Source organism: Condylostylus longicornis, unplaced genomic scaffold (genome assembly GCF_029603195.1).
Source record: "Condylostylus longicornis isolate FDR11 unplaced genomic scaffold, ASM2960319v2 ptg000048l, whole genome shotgun sequence".
Lineage (NCBI taxonomy): Eukaryota > Metazoa > Arthropoda > Insecta > Diptera > Dolichopodidae > Condylostylus > Condylostylus longicornis.
Genome location: NW_026578017.1, coordinates 1955184 through 1978428, shown reverse-complemented (window position 1 = coordinate 1978428; position 23245 = coordinate 1955184). Strand labels below are relative to the sequence as shown.

Genomic DNA, 23245 nt, shown 5'->3' with positions numbered 1-23245 from the left:
ATTGCATATTAAGATTACTAGTAAAATATTCTATAGTAATAATACATTCAAGTCATCTGAATTTCACATGTTTTTCCCTTTAATTCAATATAAAATATGTTTTTTATGTTTGTTTGGATTATAATTTGATAAATTTTTAACTTTTTTTTTAAATAAGATGAAATATCCGTAGAAATCTAAATTATTATTCCATTTTTATTGAATAATATCATTTTAACCATTTTAAGCCATTATTCATACATACTCGTAGAATATAGATCACAGCATACGAAATTACATTGTCAGTATTAGGAACGCAAACTGTCAGTAATAGACACAAACATTTGCGGATAGGTCAATATTAGGTAGATTTTTTCTTTTCATCTCTAATCGAAAAATCATGAATTAAACAATATTTTGATTAAATAATTTTATAAAAAGCATTATTCGCAATTATCTAAATTATTAAAAAAATCGGAAACACAATCACTTATTGTATCCCACATATAAAATATCTCACGCCAAAGTTGAATTTGTTGCGAAATATGTCTGTATTAGAGACACTTAGCTTATTTAAAATCAGGATGTTACAAAAATGAATCTATAAATTTTTTGGAAAGACTCGGAAAACGAGCTACTGGCTCATTTTACATTTTTTTCCATATCCACGGAACTAATTAATTTTATTGAAATTGCATTTATTGAAATTTATTATTTGAGCTCTGGTTGTTAAAGAAACTTACGGGCGAACTTTTCAGGAAATTCAAATGACACAAAGCGAAGCTCTGCTAAGAGGCAAAATTACAGTTCTTAAGGAATGTTAACTAAAATATTATTAGCATACTTTGAAATGTAAATTTAACTGTTTAAAAAGCATTTTCATAATCTTCTGTAACACTATGACTAAACTAGACAATATACAGATTAGATTTTCTTTAATCAACTGACAATTTATTTCATAAGTTATTGGACAAAAAGTTTTGAAAGAGATATTTTAATAATTCAATGTAATATGAAGTGTTGACAAAATTGTAAGATGAGCGCGTGCCAGACAAATTATTTTTTCTTATTTCATACCATAAGAATATCAATTTTTGAGCCTGTTGCGCAGACCTATTCTATTTTTTTTTTTTAACTTTTGAAAAAAGTACTTTTTTATTAACACAGTTCATTAACGTCTATCAAATAAAAATCAAAGCTAACTTCTCACTAAAAAATATTTGGCAAATTTGAAACTGTGAGATCAGTATATGAATTCAAAATGAAATTGAATTTTGTATCAAAACTAATTTTGTTATCGACTTTATGGTGACTTAAAGGAGTTGTCTCGTCTATAATAGGAACACGCATTCTTCCTCAGTTTAAAATTTTGGGTCAATTTACATATTTCGGGTCAAACTCATCATAGATAAAAACGAGAAAAAAACAAACTTTACCAAACGTTCAAGAAGTTTTTTTACAAACGACGCCTGCAAGGATTGTAATTTGGGCAATTGTGTCGTACAATTAAAAGATATTAAAATCCAACTCTAATCAAAGCCTACATAAAATTGAACATCATCCGTTTTGAATGTTGTTAACCTTATATAAGTGCAATTGTAAAACAAGTTATTAGCAAAACAATGTAATCATCATCAAATTCGAAGCATAACTTTAAATTTCATCCAATTTCTTTTTCCTTTTACTAAATAAATAAGAGGAGGATTTTTAAATTTTTCGAAAACGAAAATAAGTACATTTTACTTTTATTTTTTCCACAACATAAAGGTTTAATTATTATTTTATTCAAAAAAAGAGTAATGCTACTAACGCACCATAGCATTCTAGCAAAATCTATGAAAATAAATTGCAAAAGCTACGAAACCCTTAAAATATTACTTTACAAAACCAAATAAGAAGCACAAATTTCGAAATGAAAAAATTTTTTAACCCTTTAAATGAATGCTTGGGAAATCTTTAAACCCTTTAATTTTCCACATTTATAAAATGTGTTTTTTTTACTTCAATAATGCTTGACTAATAAAAGAATACTAAAATAACTAGATAGTAAAAGGATGAGTAAGTTCTCTACGCCATTTTACAGTAGATCAAAGTGAAAGAATAAAAAGATACAAAAAAAGTTATTCAGTTAAAAATCTTAACATAAATAGTTTTTGTCATCCCCAGGTAATTTTTCAAGAATTTTTCAAAATTGCACCTTGTTTAAAAAAATAGTAAAATTAATTTACTTGTTCACTTAAATCTTTAAATCATGCAGATTTAAGGAATTGCTGGAAAAGTATTTAATCTTCTATCAAACGGATATTTTAACAACAAAATTCGAATTATTTTGTCTAATTTTCAAATGTTTTTACTGTCACGATATCAGATTTGAATTTAGAAAACTATATATTATTATTGTAATGCAAAGCTCACTTTAACGTGGCTCAACAATTTTAAATTCCGTTTAATATTTGATTTTTTTTTTTATAGAAGTAAGTACCTACAAACTTTTTCCAAAAAACGTGGTACCATATATAATTGCAGTCAGAAAATTGAGTTGATTTCTTAATTTGTCGATTCCTTCTACATATAGCCAATGTGAAAAGACAATCATAAAAATTGGAGATACATTGGAGAAAAATTAGCCACATTGTTCTCTTACTTATCATTAAAAAATTTTGGAAACGTTCAAATCGATGTAACAACAGCATATTTACCATTTTTTATTAAAACATTTCACCAATATTCAATCACTAACAAGATAACTCTTAAAATTAGAGTGTTGTACATAATGTAAAATAACACGAATTGTGTGTATCTTTTGGGTTTTTTGAAAATTTTTTCAAGTAAGTAAAAATATTAGCATGTATTTAATTTAAAAATCAACTCAATATCCTTGCTAAATTCGTTGAAATACGTTTGTTTCTGAAATTTTTCTTACAAAAATTTCTTAAAAATTTAAAAGTAAAATCAGGAATAGAAATTTTGTTAACAAATATTTAGGGAAAAAAATTTTGACTGAGCACAACTAGGAATTCGCTTGCTTCTTTTTTTATTCTTTAATCAAAAAACTTCAGTAATATGTTTTTCCAATAATCGGTCATTCACAGGTCCGTTATTTTTATTACTAGATTGTGAATATTTACTTTTCCGTTGTTTCTCTGTCAATTTCCTGTTCCTTTTCAAAATGAATTTAAAACAATAAATTTTCTATAGCAATAAGATTTTCCTTAGATATTCGAATGATGTTGTCATGGCTATAGGTTACCATAACACTTTTAACATTTAAATAAAACTTTTGTTTTTTCTTGCTTATTTCTTTCCAGCCCTCTTTTAAAAATACTTTTTGACCTAAATTAATTTTTCGTTCCTTCATTTATTAAATGTTTTAGAGGGAGAGAGAATTGAATGAATTTCAAAAAAAAAAAAATCTTTAACAAACTTTAGGTCTTCTTTGTTTTAAGTAGTAGTTGTAATGTTTTAGATTTTTTTTACCATTTCTTTTATTTTTATCATGTTTTAAAGAGCTTAAAATAGCGCTAGATTTTCATTTTGTTTTTTTTTCATTCTTTCTATTTGTTTCTTTTTTGTTTCTCTATAATAAATACAAACTTTTTTCTACTTATGTCTTACATTACAAATTTTATTGAATTTATGTCTAGTCATAACTAGTTCAAAGTACTTGATTACTTTAATATGTTTGAAGCATTTAAAAGTAAGTATTCATTGTACATTGAGTGTTGGTCTATAATGAATAGAAGAAAATATATTTTATGGTATTGTGAAATGTAAGAGAATAAAAAGAGGGCTAATTTCCCATTGAAAGTAATTTTCTTAGGAAAAAAAAATAAATTTCATTTTTTGACCTTTTTTTGATTTTAAAAAATCAATTCATCTTCTAGTTCGAATGAACTGGTTTTGGAGAATTTGGTATACGACAAATTATGGTTTAATATGAAGTACTGAAATCAGAAGCCAAAGTCAGACGATTCATCAATTATCTCATTTCTGCAACACTTGCAAGAACCTTCGTAAATTTTTCAATACTAACATATATGTATGTATATGATATGCGTACAAAATTATTCCGAATAGAGTGAAAAAACGAATGTTCGATTAAATGTGAGAGATTTTCATAGCTTATATAGCTGATCATTTAAAAAATTAGTCTATCGAAACTCTCTTGAATATAAGGGTTTTTTCTTTAATCCTACTTAGCTCTTGGGAGGAGCATTGGGCTGGTGCATGATATCGTAGATAACCATGAACCAGTGTTTTGCGTCATAAAGTTTTACTAGATATTTGACGAACTTACCTTAGTTTTTTCTTTATACTAAATATTTAAGATTATTGACATTTTTAATGGTCTATTTTGCTGGTGTTTTTAATATTGGACCTTTCATATACAAATTGCTAAAAATAAAATGATCTGAGAGTCTCAATTTCGTAACTATATCCAATCGCATAATAAATCATATTTGACTTTATAGAATAACATTTCGAGTCTACAGATACATATTTCGTACTATAATTAAATCAGATTTTAGAGTTATTACATGAATGGGTTAAAATTATTACCTTTCAACTTTTTTGCCAGTTAACTTGTTAAAATATGCATTTTATTCTTACAAAAAAAATTTAAAATTAAAATTAAACGTTCTGTCGCAATCTCTGTTTAATACAGAATCAATTCTGTCAAATACAGAACAAGTCAAACTTTCTTTAATACTATGTCGAAAATACTTATCTTTCTCATGAATTAAATAAAAATATTAAAATCAAAAAATATGGAAAATATGGCAGCAATTCCTTAAATACTTCTTTTTTAAATTACATTCAACATACTATTTGTAAACAGTAATGAAATAAATGGCAATAAACTCATAAAAGAGTTTAAAATTTTCAAAGTAAAAATAGCTAGCAGAAATATTATTGAATAATTTAAAGCTCACATATCAAACATCAACTGTCAAAATTATTATTTAATAGCTTTCAAGTATTTCTAATTAAGTTTGAAATTTGACAAAGTACTATTCATTTCACAGTCTTCAGTCTAGTAAATGTTTGTAAAATGTTGATCAAAATATTAATTTACACCAATTTACTATTAAATTTTTTACGAAAAATCTTTACAATTCATTATAGAATTTGTACATTAACAAAAACATCGAAATTTAAACGTAGAACGAAAATTAAACACTAGAACTGATAATATTATATTACAATATTGTATAATATCAGTAAATTACAAACGTTTTCATAAAAACTTAAGAATTAATTTTAAGAATATTAAATTTTCAAAATCAAACTTTTATATTCATATAAAAATTTAGATTGTTAATAAAATTCAATAAAAACAAAATTCAATTTTATTGAATCATCCGTACATTGTAATGTTTGGAGACTTTCATTATTGTGGCAGGTTGCGTATAATCATAATTATGACGTGAAGTCATTTAAATTTCAAATTTTTAAAATAAAACGTAAACCAAACATACCTACATATGTACATTTAATAATAATATTAATTCCCCAAATGGGAAATATTGTTACAAGACGAAAAATTATCAGACGAAAAACAACGTTTGTTATTATGAAACCACATTTTAAAATCGTTTAGCAAGACAATTTACTTTGCGTGTTTGCACAAAATACCGTGGTAACTTTTTAAATTTACTTCCTTTTCTTTAATTACAAAACAAAATTTTTTTTTAGTTTATCACACACAAATCACTTTTTAATTATTTTATATTGTTAGAGAACTTCAATTAACTCACAAAAAAATTAAAAAAGAAGGAAAACTGTTGAATAGTCTAAAATTTGTTAATATTGTAAACTTTAGTTAGAAATTTTTTATTTATGAAATTTCTGGCAGGAAAAGCACCAAACAATAAAATCGTTATATTAAAAATTAAAAGGGAAATAATTTTTAATCAAAAATAATTGAATTTGTTATAGAAAAAGATCACCATAGGGAAAAATTAGATTAATTTTCTCCACTTTTTCGTCTTATTTTTGTATTTTTTTGTAACAAGATCAATATAGTTACATTAATATAGTTACAAAATCATGACAAGCAATTAGATGAACTATTTTTGATGAAAATATTTATAAAAAAAAATAAAAAAATAATCGTTATTTTGATGAGGTTAATTCGTTCTTTCAATCAATTTTTCAATTGCTCTATTCTGCGCTTTAATAAGTTTTCGTTTTTGCTTATCATTTCACATTTTATTTAAAAGTTATAAAGGCTTCAAGTTTTGTAATAAAATCGAATTAATGTAGGTCATTTAAATTTGAAAAAAAATGCAACTAAAATAATTATTTCTTAGTTTTTTTTTTTTCTATATTTTTTTTTTTAATTTTTCATTTAATCTTCATTCGAATTATGTTGGTACTTACTAAAATACTGAAAAGTTTGAAAGAGTTTAAAAAATACTGAAATTTTGAAATATAGCAGAGCAAGAATTTTAAACTAAAACGACTTAATACGAATAAAAAATAGCCGCGAAATTTGAAAGTTAAGTTCGAAATTTAAAAAGAAAACAAAAAAATAATTGCATGTTTATTAAGTCACACGAGCTTCGTAAAATATTTCTATCTTTGTTAGTCCGAATTTGTTTACGGCCTAACATCACCAAATACATAGGTAAAGCCAAAAATATTTAGGTTACAACAACAATAAACGCCAATGTATATTAATATTAAAACAAAGGAAAAACTTAAAAATTAACTTAATGGAAATTTCTTCATGCAACTGCAGAACAGATGGATGACGTAATCAAAGGAACGAGTTAAAGGCAGAAAAATTCATTAAAAAATTTTTCTCCTCGAACTGGACTCGAACCAGTGACCTACCGCTTTCTAGGCGGACGCTCTACCAACTGAGCTACAGAGGCATGAAGAAATTGCCGACGAAATGTTCTCTACATTGCTTTATACTGTAATTCACATGATTACTACGTATTTGTTTTGTTTACATTGATTGCTACATACAATCTACTATTGAAACACACAATAACAAGAACATATATATTTATAGGATTGTGCCTATTTCACTAATTATATTATGAATTTTACTAATGCAACATCATAGTTGCGAAATTAATTTTTAATGAATTTTTCTGCCTTTAACTCGTTCCTTTGATTACGTCATCCATCTGTTCTGCAGTTGCATGAAGAAATTTCCAATTAAGATACATTAGTAAGCTTATAGTTAACATACCTAGAAAAATGTAAATTTGGCTCTTAGTAGAGTTTCGCTTTGTGCCACCCGAATTCCCTGAAATGCTCGTCAGTTAGTTTCGGTAACAACCAGAACTCAAACATCAAATTTCAAAAAATTCTATCAATATGTTCTCTACCTATAAATATATATGTTCTTGTTATTGTGTGTTTCAATGGATTGTATGTAGCAATCAATGTAAACAAAAAACAAATACTTAGTAATCATGTGAATTATAGTATAAAGCAATGTAGAGAACATTTCGTCGGTAATTTCTTCATGCCTCTGTAGCTCAGTTGGTAGAGCGTCCGCCTAGAAAGCGGTAGGTCACTGGTTCGAGTCCAGTTCGAGGAGAAAAATTTTTTTAATAAATAATTTTTCTGCCTTTAACTCGTTCCTTTGATTACGTCATCCATCTGTTCTGCAGTTGCATGAAGAAATTTCCAATTAAGATAAATTAGTAGTGTAATAGGCACATTCTTATTGATTCCGCAACTATGATGTTGTATTAGTAAAATTCATAACTTACTAATGTCCTAAAAATTGGAAAGAGGTAATTAACAGGCATTTTATAATATTCTGTAACACTTTCACTTATCTAGACAATGCGGTCGGTTATGTGCTGACCACATCAGATTTTTTATAATGCATTCGTTTCATTGACTTTTATCATAAATAATATGTGTGACGACATTATATATACAATTGTTTTTAATAATATTGTATTTCAGTGATAGAAATCGTTTAAAAATGCATTTTGAGAAAAAAACAAACGTTAACATTTTTATCACCGCATAAATTCTTTGTTTGCAGTATGCAATCTCAAAAATAAAATTCTTATGTTCTATACACACCACACTATTATTCATTTATATGACAGTCATTTCAAATTTTTATATTATAATACTTAATTATGATATTTGACGAAGCTCTTGTTTCGTTTGAATGTTTTATAACACAGGTTAATTTAATATTATAAAAAGTGTAGATACATTATATTAACACATTTATACCTAAGTATTATTTGCATACATTCATAAGAACAATAAAAGCAAAGGTTAACGTATTGATATGGTCCCTCCGTACCGTCAAACTTGAAATTAATTGTAAATGATTACGAGAATTACAAGTAAAATGTTATGATATACTTAAACAATTCCATTGTTTTCGAAACAATTAGAGCATAGAAATATCACCGTATGCTTTACAAATACTACTGATAAGTAGATAAGTATAGCATGTAGAAATGTGTTTGAAATTACGAAATGGAATTAATAATATAAACGTATATATACTCATTAACTTTTAATGTACACATATGTATATAATATTATAATTTTTATATTTTATTATAAATCACGTATTCATAAAACATATTTTTTCTAAATAAAAATATTTTGATGCATAAACACTTTTCAGCTTTTTTAAACAAATATTTCAATATTCAAGAACCATTTGTTTTTCAAAGCATCCCTTTCAATCATTATATTAAAACTCTTTCGCACACATTTATTGTAATAATCAAAAAATCTGATGTGGTCCGCACATAACCGACCGCAATATATATTGTCTAAGTAAGTAAAAATATTCCAGAAGATTATGAAAATGCCTTTTAAACACTTCTTTACAATTTTAAGGACACTAAAAAGCTTTTAGTGTACATACCTAGAAATGAGAATTTGGCTCTTAGTAGAGTTTCATTTTGCGCCGTTCGAATTATTCGAGAAGCTCCTCAACTTCTGGTAACAACTAAATATTAAATTTTAAGAAATTCCATCAATTCGTTTCGTAGATATAGGAAAAAATGTAAAATCGGACTCCTGATCAGTTTCCGACCCCGTTGGTTAGGAAGCGCGCGGGCGGTAAATCCAGAAGCGTCTGACCTAAAATAGGCGGCTCTCTGGTCTGCGTCTTATCCCTGAGGGACAGCAGTTTTTGAATCCTGGCAGTAGGTATAAAATGCAGAATTTAATCATTTGTGCAATGGACAAAACAAAAGGATTTAGTACCCCAGGTGGTAATTCAACTACGTTGGAGAATCCACCCTCTTCGGAGGTCGGCTCTACGGATTCTGGGGAGAGCCATTTATTGCATTTGATTGATCCGTTAAGGAGGAACGCGAAAACCCGGCGTTCTTCAGCTACATCTGATGTGCGGATTTTAGAAAAGAATGGAAATAAAGAAGGTGGACCACCGAACATTCAGGCTCCACAGACCAATAAGGGTATAAACATGAGTAAAGCTCAAGACAAAGAAAGTGATGATCAGAATGCTGACATACACAAAAGGATTAGCCAACTGGAACAGCTCTGTGTGGCTTTGAAAAGCGAGGTTCTTCAACTGAGGGCTGAAAATGAGAAACTAAAGAAAGAGAAGCATACGCAAATTACAAACAATAAGTCTAATGTGGGCAGTCATAAAGAAAAAGAGGCTGCACCACGAGCAAAGCAGGTGAGGTCAGTCTTAGACGCCTACTCAACAGATGAGGAGGAACTCGCCAGAGAAACGGATTAGATCCTAAAACAAAAGAGGTCCAGTAAAAAAAGAAAAGCGGAATCGTCTCCGGAAGTGGTTCAGGTGACAACCAATGCTCTGGACTAGAATGGCATACCTATGAAAACAAGCAGGCCAGACCAATAAAGGTCATGGTAAGAGGTCTTCACCCCAGTTGTAAACCGGAAAATATAAAGGAAGACCTAAGCTCTAGGGGTTACAAGATCTTAGATGTAACCAATAAAATTAAAAAAATTAAAGAAAATGGGAAAAACATTATGGTGCCTCTACCGCTGTTTATGTTAACATTCTCAAATGAAGAAGAGATGAAAAAAATTTATGAAATCGATTACATAAACAGGATGAAAGTTAGGATAGAGGCACTTCGAAAGAACAGGACCATTCCGCAGTGTAAAAGGTGTCAAAGGTATGGGCATACACAAAAATTTTGCCAGAGAGAACCGAATTGTGTTAAATGTGCAGGCAGGCACTTAACATCAGATTGCAGTAAGCCAAAGAGTACTGCAGCAAAGTGCTCCAATTGCTTGGAGGCCCACCCAGCAAACTATAGGAGATGCCTTGTAGCTAAGAAACTGCAAAAACGTAGAAATTTGAACAGCAACAACAACCTGAAGAATTCTGAACGGCCACCGAGGAAATTCACCTCGAGAATAGTCTCAAAAGATGTAACATACGGGGACGTTCTCCAAACGAAAACTGATGATGGTGGCACGAGCAATAAAACAATGGCCAGTGACGTGAATGTTTTGTATAAAATGCAAAATATGATGCGGAACATGCTAGATATGATGGACAAAATCTCTCAGAGATTGAGTATTTTAGAGAGCGAAGGGAAAAAGTCGAATACCAAAAGACCTGGTAAATGATGGCACGAGGTAATTTTAAAATAGCAACATGGAATTGCAATGGTATTGCAAATAAAAAGGACATGCTTGAAGTTTTTCTGCATACACAGAATATAGACGTTTGCCTCGTAACTGAAACACATATGACCTTAAGAAGCAGGATTCGGTTTCCAGGTTATAGAATTTACAACTCGAACCATCCTGGAAATATAGCGAAGGGCGGAACGGCGATAATAATAAAAGAAAATGTGGTGCATTGCGATCTGCACCAGATGCAAACCGAGGGAATGCAAATGACAGCGGTTCAGATCACTTCGACTAAGCAGAAATTTAGAGTGGCTGCATTATATTGTCACCCTAGATTTAAAATTACGGCAGTGTTTCAATGCGTTCTGACAGACCTGGGCGATAGATTTATATTGAGGGGTGACTTTAACGCCAAGCACACTGATTGGGGTTCAAGCCATACTTCAACTAGAGGAAGAGAACTTAGTGCCTTTTTCATTTTTCTGCGAAGCCAACGTATTGGCCAACCGATGTTAATAAGTGTCCAGATTTAATAGATTTCTTCATAACGAAACGGATTGCGAAAAATTTCATCGAGGTACATGAAAACTACGATCTTGACTCCGATCATTCGGTGGTTATTCTTGTACTTAAGGAAAATATAGTTATGAAAAGAGCGAAACCTGCACTGACAAATGGAACTACAGATTGGTCAAGATTTCGCTTAGAGATTGAACGTCAAATAGATCTAAGGAAAAGAATAAGAACGACCCAGCACATAGATGAGGAGGCCGAAAACTTTACTAAAATTACTCAAAATGCGGCTTGGAGTAGTTCCAAAATTAACGTTATTAGGAGGGGGGGCATTAACTATCCCCCACATATACTAGCAAAAGTAAAACGAAGCAGGCGGGCGAGAAAAAGGTGGCAGCAAACGCGTGATCCTGCTGATAAAACCAGATATAATCATGAATCGCAGCAACTAAGACGCTGTATTAGAAAATACAAAGAGGATTCGGTTGGTGATTATGTTCAAAATTTGACGGCGTGTGAGAAAACCAATTACTCACTGTGGAGGGCAACAAAGAAAATGAAGCAACCTATCAAACATCTCGCTCCTATTAAAAACAAAGATGGAACGTAGGCAAAAACTGACAAGGACAAGGCAAGTGCGTTTGCGGATCATTTGGCCGATATATTCTGCCCGCATGACAGCCGGAGCGTGTATGAAAATGAGGAATCTGCTTTTGTTGGGGATAGCGTGACTATTCCAATGGTCACGGAAAGAGAGGTCATAGAAGAAATCAGGACTCTTAAACCTAAAAAGGCCCCAGGATTTGACCTAATAACGGCCAATATTTTGAAAGAATTACCCAAAAGGGGTATAACGATGCTTACGCGCCTAGTAAATGCGTGTATAAGGTTCAATTACGTGCCTGAAATTTGGAAAGTTGCAGAGATAATCATGCTGCACAAACCTGGCAAACCTATAGACAAGGCGGCTTCTTATAGACCAATCTCATTGTTGCCTATGATTTCAAAACTGCTAGAGAAACTTTTATTGAGAAAACTCCAGCCTATAATTGAAAGTAAAAGGTTAATCCCGAATCATCAATTTGGTTTTCGCCGCAACCACTCAACCATAGATCAGATTCATAGAATAACTGACCTAATAGAAAATTCACTGGAAGAAAAAACAATATGTTCTATCATATTTTTGGACGTAGCCCAGGCCTTCGATAAGGTTTGGCATTGTGGATTAATAAAAAAACTTAGACGATTACTACCAAGGCAGTATGTTGACCTGCTCGAATCTTACCTGACTAATAGGGTATTTCGAGTTAAACAGGAAGAGTAGTACTCTTCGCTTAGGGATATCAAGTCGGGGGTACCACAGGGGAGTATATTGGGCCCGATACTATACTTGCTATACACGTGTGATATTCCTGAATCGGAAGGAGTGACAACAGCTACATTTGCTGACGATACAGCAGTTATCGCAATAGGACGAAATGAAAATGAATCTACACAAAAATTGCAAAGGGCCAGTGATGAGATCTCAAAATGGACTAGAAAGTGGAATATAAAACTTAACGAGGTGAAATCAGTACACGTAAATTTCACTAATAGGAAAATTGACAATTCATTTTCGGTTCGAATAAATGGCGTCTTGATTCCGTCCGCAAACACAGCGAAGTATTTGGGAATGAAGTTGGACGCGAAGCTCAGATGGAAGGAGCACATAAAGAAAAAGAGATCTCAACTAGAGGAGGAATACAGAAAGTTCGAATGGCTTCTGGGGAGGCGTTCCAAATATTTAAGCCTGTCTGGGCTTACGGTATTCAGTTATGGGGCTGCACTGCGCAGACTCATATCCAATCTATACAAAGATTTCAAAATAGAGTATTACGGGACATTGTAAACGCCCCAAGCAGCCAATCATAAAGCAAGCAGCCAATCATAAAATGCGTTCATCCAATCATGTCAATATCGAGGCGGCTCGATTGGTTGACAATCAAAACTTTGTTAGGAGACTTAAACGTACGAGACCTCTCGAGTTAGTTTAGAGTTTTTTATCTGGAACAATGAGTACTGAGTACGCTATTGTGCCAGATCAAAAGCTTGTAAATAATCAAAAAAGTTAGAGCAAAATTAATGGTTAGTCGTTTTCGACTAGTTTTATAGTTTATTTTGAGGAGGGTGTTTTTTAGTGGATTAAAATTCCACACTACTGCTTTTCGTCTGGCAGTGTCTTTCGAGATTTTTCACCCTTCCTCTCGGTAAAAAAAAAAAAAAAAAAAAAAAAAAAGTTTCCGACCCCTGATCTTCCAAAAAAATTTATAGATTCACTGTTTTAATAACTAGAATTTAAATATTAAATTTCAATGAAATCGGTTGATTATTTTTCGTTATATGCACAAAAATGTATGTTTGGCCCGTCCAGTTCCTGACACCTGATTTCTTCCAAAAGTTGGGTGGTTTCGCGTACTGTCGAATGAAGCTTATACAATTTTAAGTAAATCTTTTTTATATTTTCTTCAAAATGATCAAAAATGTAAAACAGGCCCGCTAAAAAGTTAAGTTTCCGATGCCTGATATATCCTAAAAGTTAATCAATGCGTGCCATAGTCGAAATAAACTTACATATAAAATTTCATCAAAATCGGTTCAGCTGAACTTGAGATAAATGCGCGCACACACAGACATAAGAGAAAAATAAAGTGCTAGTACTAGTAGAACGTTAAATAAATGTAAAGATAATGTAGGGATACGAGTATTAAAGAAAAGAATATAACAATAACAAAAAATTTAAAAGAGTTTGAACTTATGCCGTGCACAAAAAGATATAATATATATTAAAATATTATTATCGTATTATTGCATTAGAATGCATATACCTAAAAATCTAATTACCGTCAAATGAGTATTTTGTATTATAAATAAATTTTTTTAATCAAAGCATTTTAACAGTTTGGAGGTGTTTCTCATTTTGATTTTGACCCAAATTAAGAGTATGTTCATAAATACTATATAGACATCAAGTGAGCATTATTTACAATTTCATTCATCCATGAACATAAATTGTTATATTTGTTAAAATATAATATATAACATAAAATACATCATATTTAGAAAATTAATTCAAAATTAAATTTTTTCAATGTTAAATTTTAAAACAATCGAATATATTCAACACCTTCAAGATAAAACTATAAAATTAATTTTTGAATTGGTTTACCCACCAAAAATTAACCTTTTCCATTAATTATATTTTTTTAACATGAACTCTTTTAAATTTTCAATAAAAAATCATTAATTTAAAGTAGAGCATTTTTGACAGCAATATTTTTTTTGAAAGAAACCTTCCAATACCAAAACCATTTACTATCTATTTTCTACTTATATAAAAACGATTAAAAAAAAACTGCGAAAATCAAAGTAAAATTAAGTAAAGTAATTTGTTAAATCCAGGAAATCTTATTTAATTCAAATTTTAATTATGAATGTAAAATATATTTTAACACAAACAAAAAAAATCTAATGTCGTCAGCACATAACCGACCGCATTGTGTATAGTCTAGTTAAATGAAAGTGTTACAGAATATTATAAAAATGTCTGTTAAATACTTCTTTCCAATTTTTAGGACATTAGTAAGCTTATAGTTAACATACCTAGAAAAATGTAAATTTGGCTCTTAGTACAGTTTCGCTTTGTGATACCCGAATTCCCTGAAATGCTCGCCAGTTAATTTCGGTAACAACAAGAACTCAAATATCAAATTTCAAGAAATTCCATCAATTCGTTCCGTAGATATGGTGAAAAATGTAAAATCGGCCCGCAGATCAGTTTTCGAGCCCTTATCTTTCTAAAAAATTTACATGTTCCTTGTTTTAATACGAGGAATTCAAATATTAAATTTCAATGAAATCGGTTTATTATTTCTCTTTATATACACAAAAATGTATATTTGGCCCGTAGTAAACGTCTAGTTGCCGATGCCTGATTTCTTCCAAAACATAGGAATTTTCGAGGACGGTCGAGCAGAGCTTATATACAAAATTTCAAGTAAATCGGTTGAATATTTTCTTCAAAATGTTCAAAAATGTAAAACAGGCCCGCCAAAAAGTGCAGTTCCCGAGGCCTGATATATACCAAAAGTTGATCAATCCGTGCCATGGTGGAAATAAACTTACATATAAAATTTCATCAAAATCTGTTCAGCCGAACTTGAGATACACGCGTGCACACACAGACCGACAGACCGACAGGTTGCTAAAAATAGTTTATTTACACTTCCCTACTATGGAGAAGTACGTTGGATATGCAAAATTTGTTGCCATCACATAACCTACCTATTGTTTACACAATACGTTCGGTAAAAAGATATATATATGAAGATAGAAAAGGGTCTTTGAAGAACGAAGAACCAATTAATAAAATTAAATATTATAAAAACACTATCTATACAAATGCAAGGAAATAATTTATTACCTTACCTATTACTAAACATATTAGCCATAAGGTCAGGCAGAACTCTTCACAAAATTGAAATAATTGCATAGATTTTTGTATTCATATTCCAAAACTAGTCCATCGAACTCTAAAGCAGTTTATAAATCTGTGAAAAATTACATGTACTTTCCGTATCGCATGCATTGCAATTCACTGCTTATTAGAATATTGAATAAACACATGTCTTCGATAACTTTGAGGCACCGATTGAATTTTTAGATTGTATATTATTATAAATAAAGTATGGCGACTTTCGATAATTCAGATATGCATTGAAAGTTGTAAATTAAATCTTAAAAGTTTTTTGACACATGCTTAGAAATCTGCAAACTGAATATTATACTTTTGCAGATTTTTAACATACTTGAGTAATTTTCCAATATTCAACACTTTTATACTATGCTTTTCTTCTAATTTATAATATTTTTGCAGCATAATTATAGAAACACTTATAAAAATTAATTCAGAACTTTTATCATAACTCTCATTTTCGAACATGCTATTTTGAAAATGCTTTATATTAAGACATAAGTTAGCACTGAATTATCGAAAATGCTCTATATTAGCTTAAAAATTTATAGAAATGTAAAATTGGCTATTATCTCAGAGTAAAATCTTTAAATTCTGTTGAGATTTTCTTTTTAAAAAGGATGATTTTCAAAGTAATATAATATGTACTTTATACTAATATACAAATGTACGTGTACCATGAATATTTGCATCATATACTTATTACAAATTTATAATATAAATGCTAAAAACATAATATATAAGAGCTAAATAATTAACTGTTGTTTAAAAAAGCATACAATTAAGTATAGTAACGCTCTCTAATCATAGCACTCACTTTATTTAATAAAACTCATAATTATACATTCACATGCTTACTGCATACACACATGTACGTATATTTTTTAGGCCTTAAATATTATTTTAAAATGAAAAAAAAAATAGAAAACTGGTCCAATGAAAATTCGGAAGAGAAAAAAATCGCAACTATTATAGAAATCACAAAACCCACATATTTGCAAACTCATACATGCATTATGTATGAAATGTTGTATATAACGTTCGGAACATTAAAAATTCTTTAAATATAACATAACAATAACTAAATGCATATAGTCTTCATATAAATAACTACTATACATATACAATATTTATACTTTCCTAAACTAAAGTAAGTATAGAATTTCCGTTCGAATTAAAGTAAAGTAAGACATGGTTTCTAAAAATTTTGCATTCACAAAACATTTAACATTGCATTCACAATCATTGCTTGATAGTAGTGTGGTAAAATTAGAAAAAAAAATTGTATAAGAATAAGGAAAAAACTTTTTTTTAATAATCATCTATGGTTAAAACCGAGTACATCACATTAATTAGATTTTTATTGTTTGAAGAAAAAATAAATTTTTCGTGTAAAATCACTAAATTCAAAATATAATTTAAGATTTGGCACTTACTACTCATTTTGATCATTTTAAAGCAAAAAAAAACATGTATACAAATCTATTAAGCGCAAACAAAAATTTTGCTGCGCATATTATACTCATCTGTAAAAATTTCGTAAGTTTTCGTGAACTAAGAAAATTTTTTAATTTAAGTTTTTAATTTAAAATTTGATTATTTTTAATCATGGGACACTTTGATACCAAAAAAATCATTGGAAATAACGAAGGTTCAGCAGAATATTTTTCAAACAAAAAGATGAACTATTTCAGACGAACAATTTCGAACAAGACTTTGACTAGATGATATAGTACAAAAGAAAAGGTTGTCAAATCTTTTATTGAACTGAAATAAGCATTTGAACACTTATATATGTCTCATATTACATGTTTTGTGATGGAAAAATATTAACCATAGAGAAATTGTAGCTTGAGGCAGATATCATATGAATTCGTAACGGAAATCTGAATTTCAAAAAACACAACTTACTTAACCTCACTAAATTTACATTTTTATATGTTATTTGTGATAATAAAGTTGGGTCAAACCAATGGTTCGTATTGTAGCACTTTTCCCTTCGACAAGTGAAAATTCTGCTTTTAAATACAGTCTATGTATACCTATCACACTATTAAAATTATTTTCATTCATATGCGAAACTATTTCTAGGATTGCATATATTTAGGATGAACGATTTATATTTCCGAAACCGCAACCTTTTCCAAATTTCTATAAATAGTAAAGTTTCTATAGAAAGTTAAAGGTAAATTCCATGCCATTGGAAAACATGATTAATTTTCTTAACCCACGCAATTAACCCTTAAAATCGAGCATTATGTTAACCATTCTTTAAATTTATTTTTGCTTTATTTCAAAGACTGCATAAATCGCTCATCTTAAATATACTTATGCAATCTTAGAAATAGTTTCGTATACGAATGAAAATAATTTTAATAGTGTGGTAGATATACATAGATTGTTTTTAAAAGCAGTATTTCCACTTGTTGAAGGGAAAAGTGCTGAAATACAAACCATTGGTTTGACCCAACTTTATTAAATGTAACTTCTATTGAAATAAATCACCATTCAAATGTCTAAAAGGATTCTTTGGTTTAAGGGTTAAGAAACATAATTATTGAGTTAGTTAGGCATATGGTTAAGGAATAGCAAACTTCCCATGCAACCTGTATTTACTCGAAAATATAATATGATTAGTGAAAAAAAACTATATTGTATAGCTAAAACTTCAACCCTACTCATACTGTAAAAAAAAAATTATTACTCTAATTTTTTTTTGCTATTTCACTTTTTAAGGTAAACATAAAAGAAGGAATCTGAACTTGTGCACACAGAAAGAAAACAAAAATAAAAAACTTTGGAAATTTGAGATAGTTTAGACCGTCATACAAAAAATTGAAGTTCCCATTAAATAAAAAGTTTTTTTTAAGTGGTGGTGTACTAGAGCATTTAGAAAATTTAAGATTTGACCTAAAAAAAAAGAAAATTTTTGCGGATATGTGAGAAACCAAAACAGCATTAAATTTTTAGGATTTCTTTTTTAATTTGTGTTTTTGCTTATTTCAAATTTCAAAACTTTTTCTGGCTTTTTATAAAGAAAGCAATTCTCAATGGTTTCAAACTTTTTCTTAATTTTTCATTTTTTTTCTTTAATAAAGAAAATATATCAAAAAAACAGAAAAACAAATTCATTTTGAAAAATTTAATTGGGCTAATGACGTTACTATGGCACTTGAAGTCATCGACTTTGAAATTCACTTAAATCGTTTATTTGGCAAAATGATTACTTATAAATACTTATAAACTTACTTATAAACTTGAAATAAAAATCGAAATGCTTTCTCTCGCAAATATTCAGTTCGTTTTTTTCAAACATTATGAAAATAGACCTAAAAAAACACAATTAGCTAAATACCCCTAACCGAATTAATGAATACCAAACCAAAGCGTCAAATGCCAAACAATTTATTTTTTATTTTTTCCTGAAATTCCCTGCTGTCTTGTAATTTGCTTTATAAAATTGTATATTCTGAAATATGAATTTTAATTAGTAATGAAGTTCTATTTCTTACGCAACATCCACTTTACATTGCAACTAAAAGATTTCGTTACTCGAAACTAAAAAGTTAAATAAGTACATAAAGCGTGTAACTTACAAAATTCAAAATATGCGTATCTGAACACAACAAATTTCGCATTCTTATGAATTCCAAAAATTAACATTCATAAAAGCTTTTATATATTTTATATACGATTAACTCCCATATTTTAAATTGTGACGACTAATGAGATATTTGAGCTTTTCGATACAATATTTATAGTACTTTTTGGCTGATAAAATTAATTGAAATAGTGGAATTTTCTCATTTAAAATCTTTGAGGAAAAGTTAGGATTACGAAAATAAAAACTTAAAAAAATTTCCTTTTCCGTTGCATATTTGCGTTCACAATTTAATTATTTTCCTCCTTTTCACTTCAAATATTGACAAGACGAAGGTGTCTGTTTGGATAATTATAGTAATTTACACACACATCCACACAAATTTATATACATATGTATGTATATTTATTAAAATATTTGAAAAACAAAGTAGGTGTTTATGTTTGCTGTCTAAGTCAATTAATCAAAAGATCTCTCTAAATTTTTTTGACAATTGGTTGTTTGGTTTCTGTGTCTTTCGTTGACATCATTTTTACTGGAGTTGGGAACGAAACTTGGGGTCGATTTTACATTTTTTTACCAAATCTACGAAACCAATTGATGGAATTTATTGAAATTTGACTTCTGATTGTTACCGAAACTAACAGTCGAACTTTTCAGGGAATTCTGATGGCACAAAGGGAAGTTCTACTAAGAGAAAAATTTACACTTTTCTGGTTATATTAACATGGAGCTTTCTAACTTTCTTAAAATTGAAAGGAAGTGTTCAAAATTCATTTTCATAATCTTCTGCAACACTTTTACTAAACTAGATTTTTTATTGTTGCTTTTATTTATTTTTATTGTTGCATTATTGCTATTCTATGCAATTTGCGTGTTCATATATTTCGCAAGTCAACTTGTTACAAAACCTAATTCCTTTCTTCATTAAATTTAATTTTTATGTATATAATGTTTATCCATTCATATTTCACGTTGAATCCCAATAAATTATCATTTTATTTTATTGAAAAAAGAAATAAAAATGTACTGCATTTTACTGGAAAATTCGCCACTTATTATGTAAAAATAAACAAAACCTCAATTCCAAATCAACAAAACGTCAATGAGTTTCAATACGAGTTATATAAAAGCAAGTGATCGATGTTAAGCATCATCTAAAAAGAGAAATCTCGAATTATAAAAGCTCACTTTTAAAACAAATCACAAATGTCCTTTACATCCATAAACATTATATGTTAATGAAACAAATTAAATGAACTTTGAGTGTTCCACGATTTTTGAAAACTTTATATATACGCGGATTTTCTAAACAAGCCAAATTTCTTGAACAAACAAACATACATATAGTTTTTTCAATGGTTGGATCAAATACTTAAATTGGAAATTTTTGGATCAAATATAAACGGCATAACAATAATCCGTGTAAAAAGACCTTACTGTAAATGTGCATAATGTATAGATAAATGTTACTTAGTTAAAGTTTTGACTGAGAATGTGTTTCAACTAAGAACCGATTAGGTTATACTTTAGTAAGAACTTTTCAAAAACAAAAAAAAAAATTTAAAAATTTATAAATTGACTATTGTTATACGTATACTTTTCTGATATAGAATATATGTATCCACGCAAGCTTACCTACACATATAAATTTATAAACAAAATTTATTCATGAATGTGTCATGTATTCTTGTATACAAAAAAGAAAAATTTAAATTTTACGTCATAATATAATGTTTGATATTAAATAATGCCTCAAGAGATTTGTAAAAGTAGAGCACTATCAAAATAAAGCAAAGAAGAAAAATCTTTTTTTATCTGATTTTTATTATTTTGAACTATTTTTTTTTATTTTTTATAAACGCCGGGGTAGGTACTTAAAAAGAAAATTCAAATATTTTTGTATGAAATTAGTAACGAAATATCGAAGTATAAAGCGATTATAAAGTATGTATATTTTATTGTATTTTACTCAAAAATTATTTTTAAATTATTTATCATTAATACGAGTACTTATACTAGAATCTCCTTTAAAATTATTGCATACTTTTCGGAGAAAGGACAAGAATTTAATTCGTACGAATTAAATTGTGGGAAACGAAGTACATATTAAGTAAGAAGGAAGGTAGTTATCTAGGCAGGATGCAAATCTACTTCTGTATGATATTTCACCTTTTTTCTTAAAGATTGTAAAAGTTTTCTAAACACAAACATAATCGAATGAACGTATTAGCTTTCGGAAATTCACTAAAAGTGAAAAAAAATGGAGTATACTTTTTCTCGTTGTCTATATTATCTTTTGCTCTGGGTAATCAACTTTTAATCAGTTTCTATAAATAAGTGATTTGTTAATATTAAGGCTGCTTGTAATTTAAGAGCAAAATATGTCTGTATTCAAGAATATATTATTGAACTAATTTAAATAATATTTTTAAACTGAAACAGAAAACTAAATGATATTGAAAGAGTAAATCTTAGCAGTGTTATCATAGTTCATGAGAAAAAAATCCTGATTTACATATGAGAAGTTACGCAATCTTCCTCTTCTCACATTTTTTTTGAATATGGCAAACAATAAATAAAATATAAATAAAATATAAATTTAATAATGAAGCCTTCCGAAACTTCTTTACTCAGAAAAACATTTTATTCACCACAATATTTAATTGCTACTCTGAGGAAATTTTTTAAAAAAATAAAATGTGAAATATTGCGAATATAAACGAGTTGTGCTTTTATGAATGTAAACTTTGCGTTGAATTCTTTTGCATCTTGATCTTCATTGCAGTTAACAAAAGCACTGTAGCTTTTTAAGTTGTAAACAAATATCTCAATTAGCAGTGTGACCTATAATGTAAAAAACAAATGCAACATAATTAACAACGTCAATTAAAAATGTAATAATGTAATAAAAAAATTTCAACTGCTGATTTCGTCTTTTGTGTAAAATTGAAAATTTTGAAGGGAAACTACTATTTATTGATTAATTCTAAAAATATTCAAATCAAAAATAATTTGTGGCTAAAGCAGTTGTCAACCGGTTGCATACAAAAGTTGTATATAAAGAAGTTTATATAGAAATTTTTTTAGCATAAATTGTTGAATGCCGGTCGGTTACTGTCAGTTGACATTGTTGATTACACCTGCGGTAATAGATTGTTTAAGAAATAGTATTTTCCCTTCTTCAAGAAAAAATTCTAGTTTACAAATTATTGGTTTAATCCAATTTATTTTATACCTTCATTCAGCAAGTTATAAATTTGCTAAGAAATTTAAACTACTTATATATAAAATGTAGTTTAAATAAATAAGTTGAGAAATTATGTATATAAAAACTATTATGGTTAAAACTCTTCAAAATTTATTACAGTTAAACTATGGGTATATAAGAGTACTCTTTTAAATAAGTATTATGTGAAAATAAAATAATAACGTAGTTGATTAGTCTAATGCTAGATTTATTCATGAATTTTTTTTTGTAGATCTTTCATCTATGGTTTATTTCATTTCCGAGAGGAGAATAACTTTTTTTCGGCAATTTTGTTCCCTATTCATTATGGGATTATTATACAAAATGACCCTCACATCTTAACAATATTTAAAGAAAAATTGAATGGGAACCTGTTTAAAGAATTTTCGAGGAATATGAAGTGAAAACTATTACCTTCTTACTAACAACAAAACTTAACAGAACTAGCAAATTCACGAATGAAAAATTATAATATTATTTTAGTTTTAAATTTTTCTCTTTTGTTTGTTTTTTATATCTTTTTTGTTCTTCTCTTTTTGTATAGATGATACTATTATCCTTGAAAATAACTTGCTTTTATTAAAAAAAAACATGCAAAAAGTATAAGAATATAAAAAATTTTGCTTTTATGTTTGCCTCTTTCTTTTTATTTTTCGGTTTTCAATTGTTGTTGGCTAAGGTTTTTATACTATTCTTCCTTGCCTAGAGCTCTTTTTTTAATAAAAATTTTATTTGTTTATAGAAACAAGATACAATATTAAGAAACGTAAATACATTGAAAACTAACTGAAATTAAATG

At 28.7% G+C, this 23245-nt stretch overlaps 1 protein-coding gene across 1 annotated transcript in view; it reads left to right on the top strand.

Moving 5' to 3' along the window:
• Nucleotides 1–21653, top strand: part of LOC129610783 (uncharacterized) — a 41928-nt gene extending 20275 nt beyond the window's left edge. Inside the window, exon 7 of the mRNA XM_055523497.1 lies at nt 21642–21653. Coding sequence (XP_055379472.1) covers nt 21642–21653 — 12 coding nt within the window. The remainder of the gene's footprint in view (nt 1–21641) is intronic.
• Nucleotides 21654–23245: the final 1592 nt, after the last annotated feature.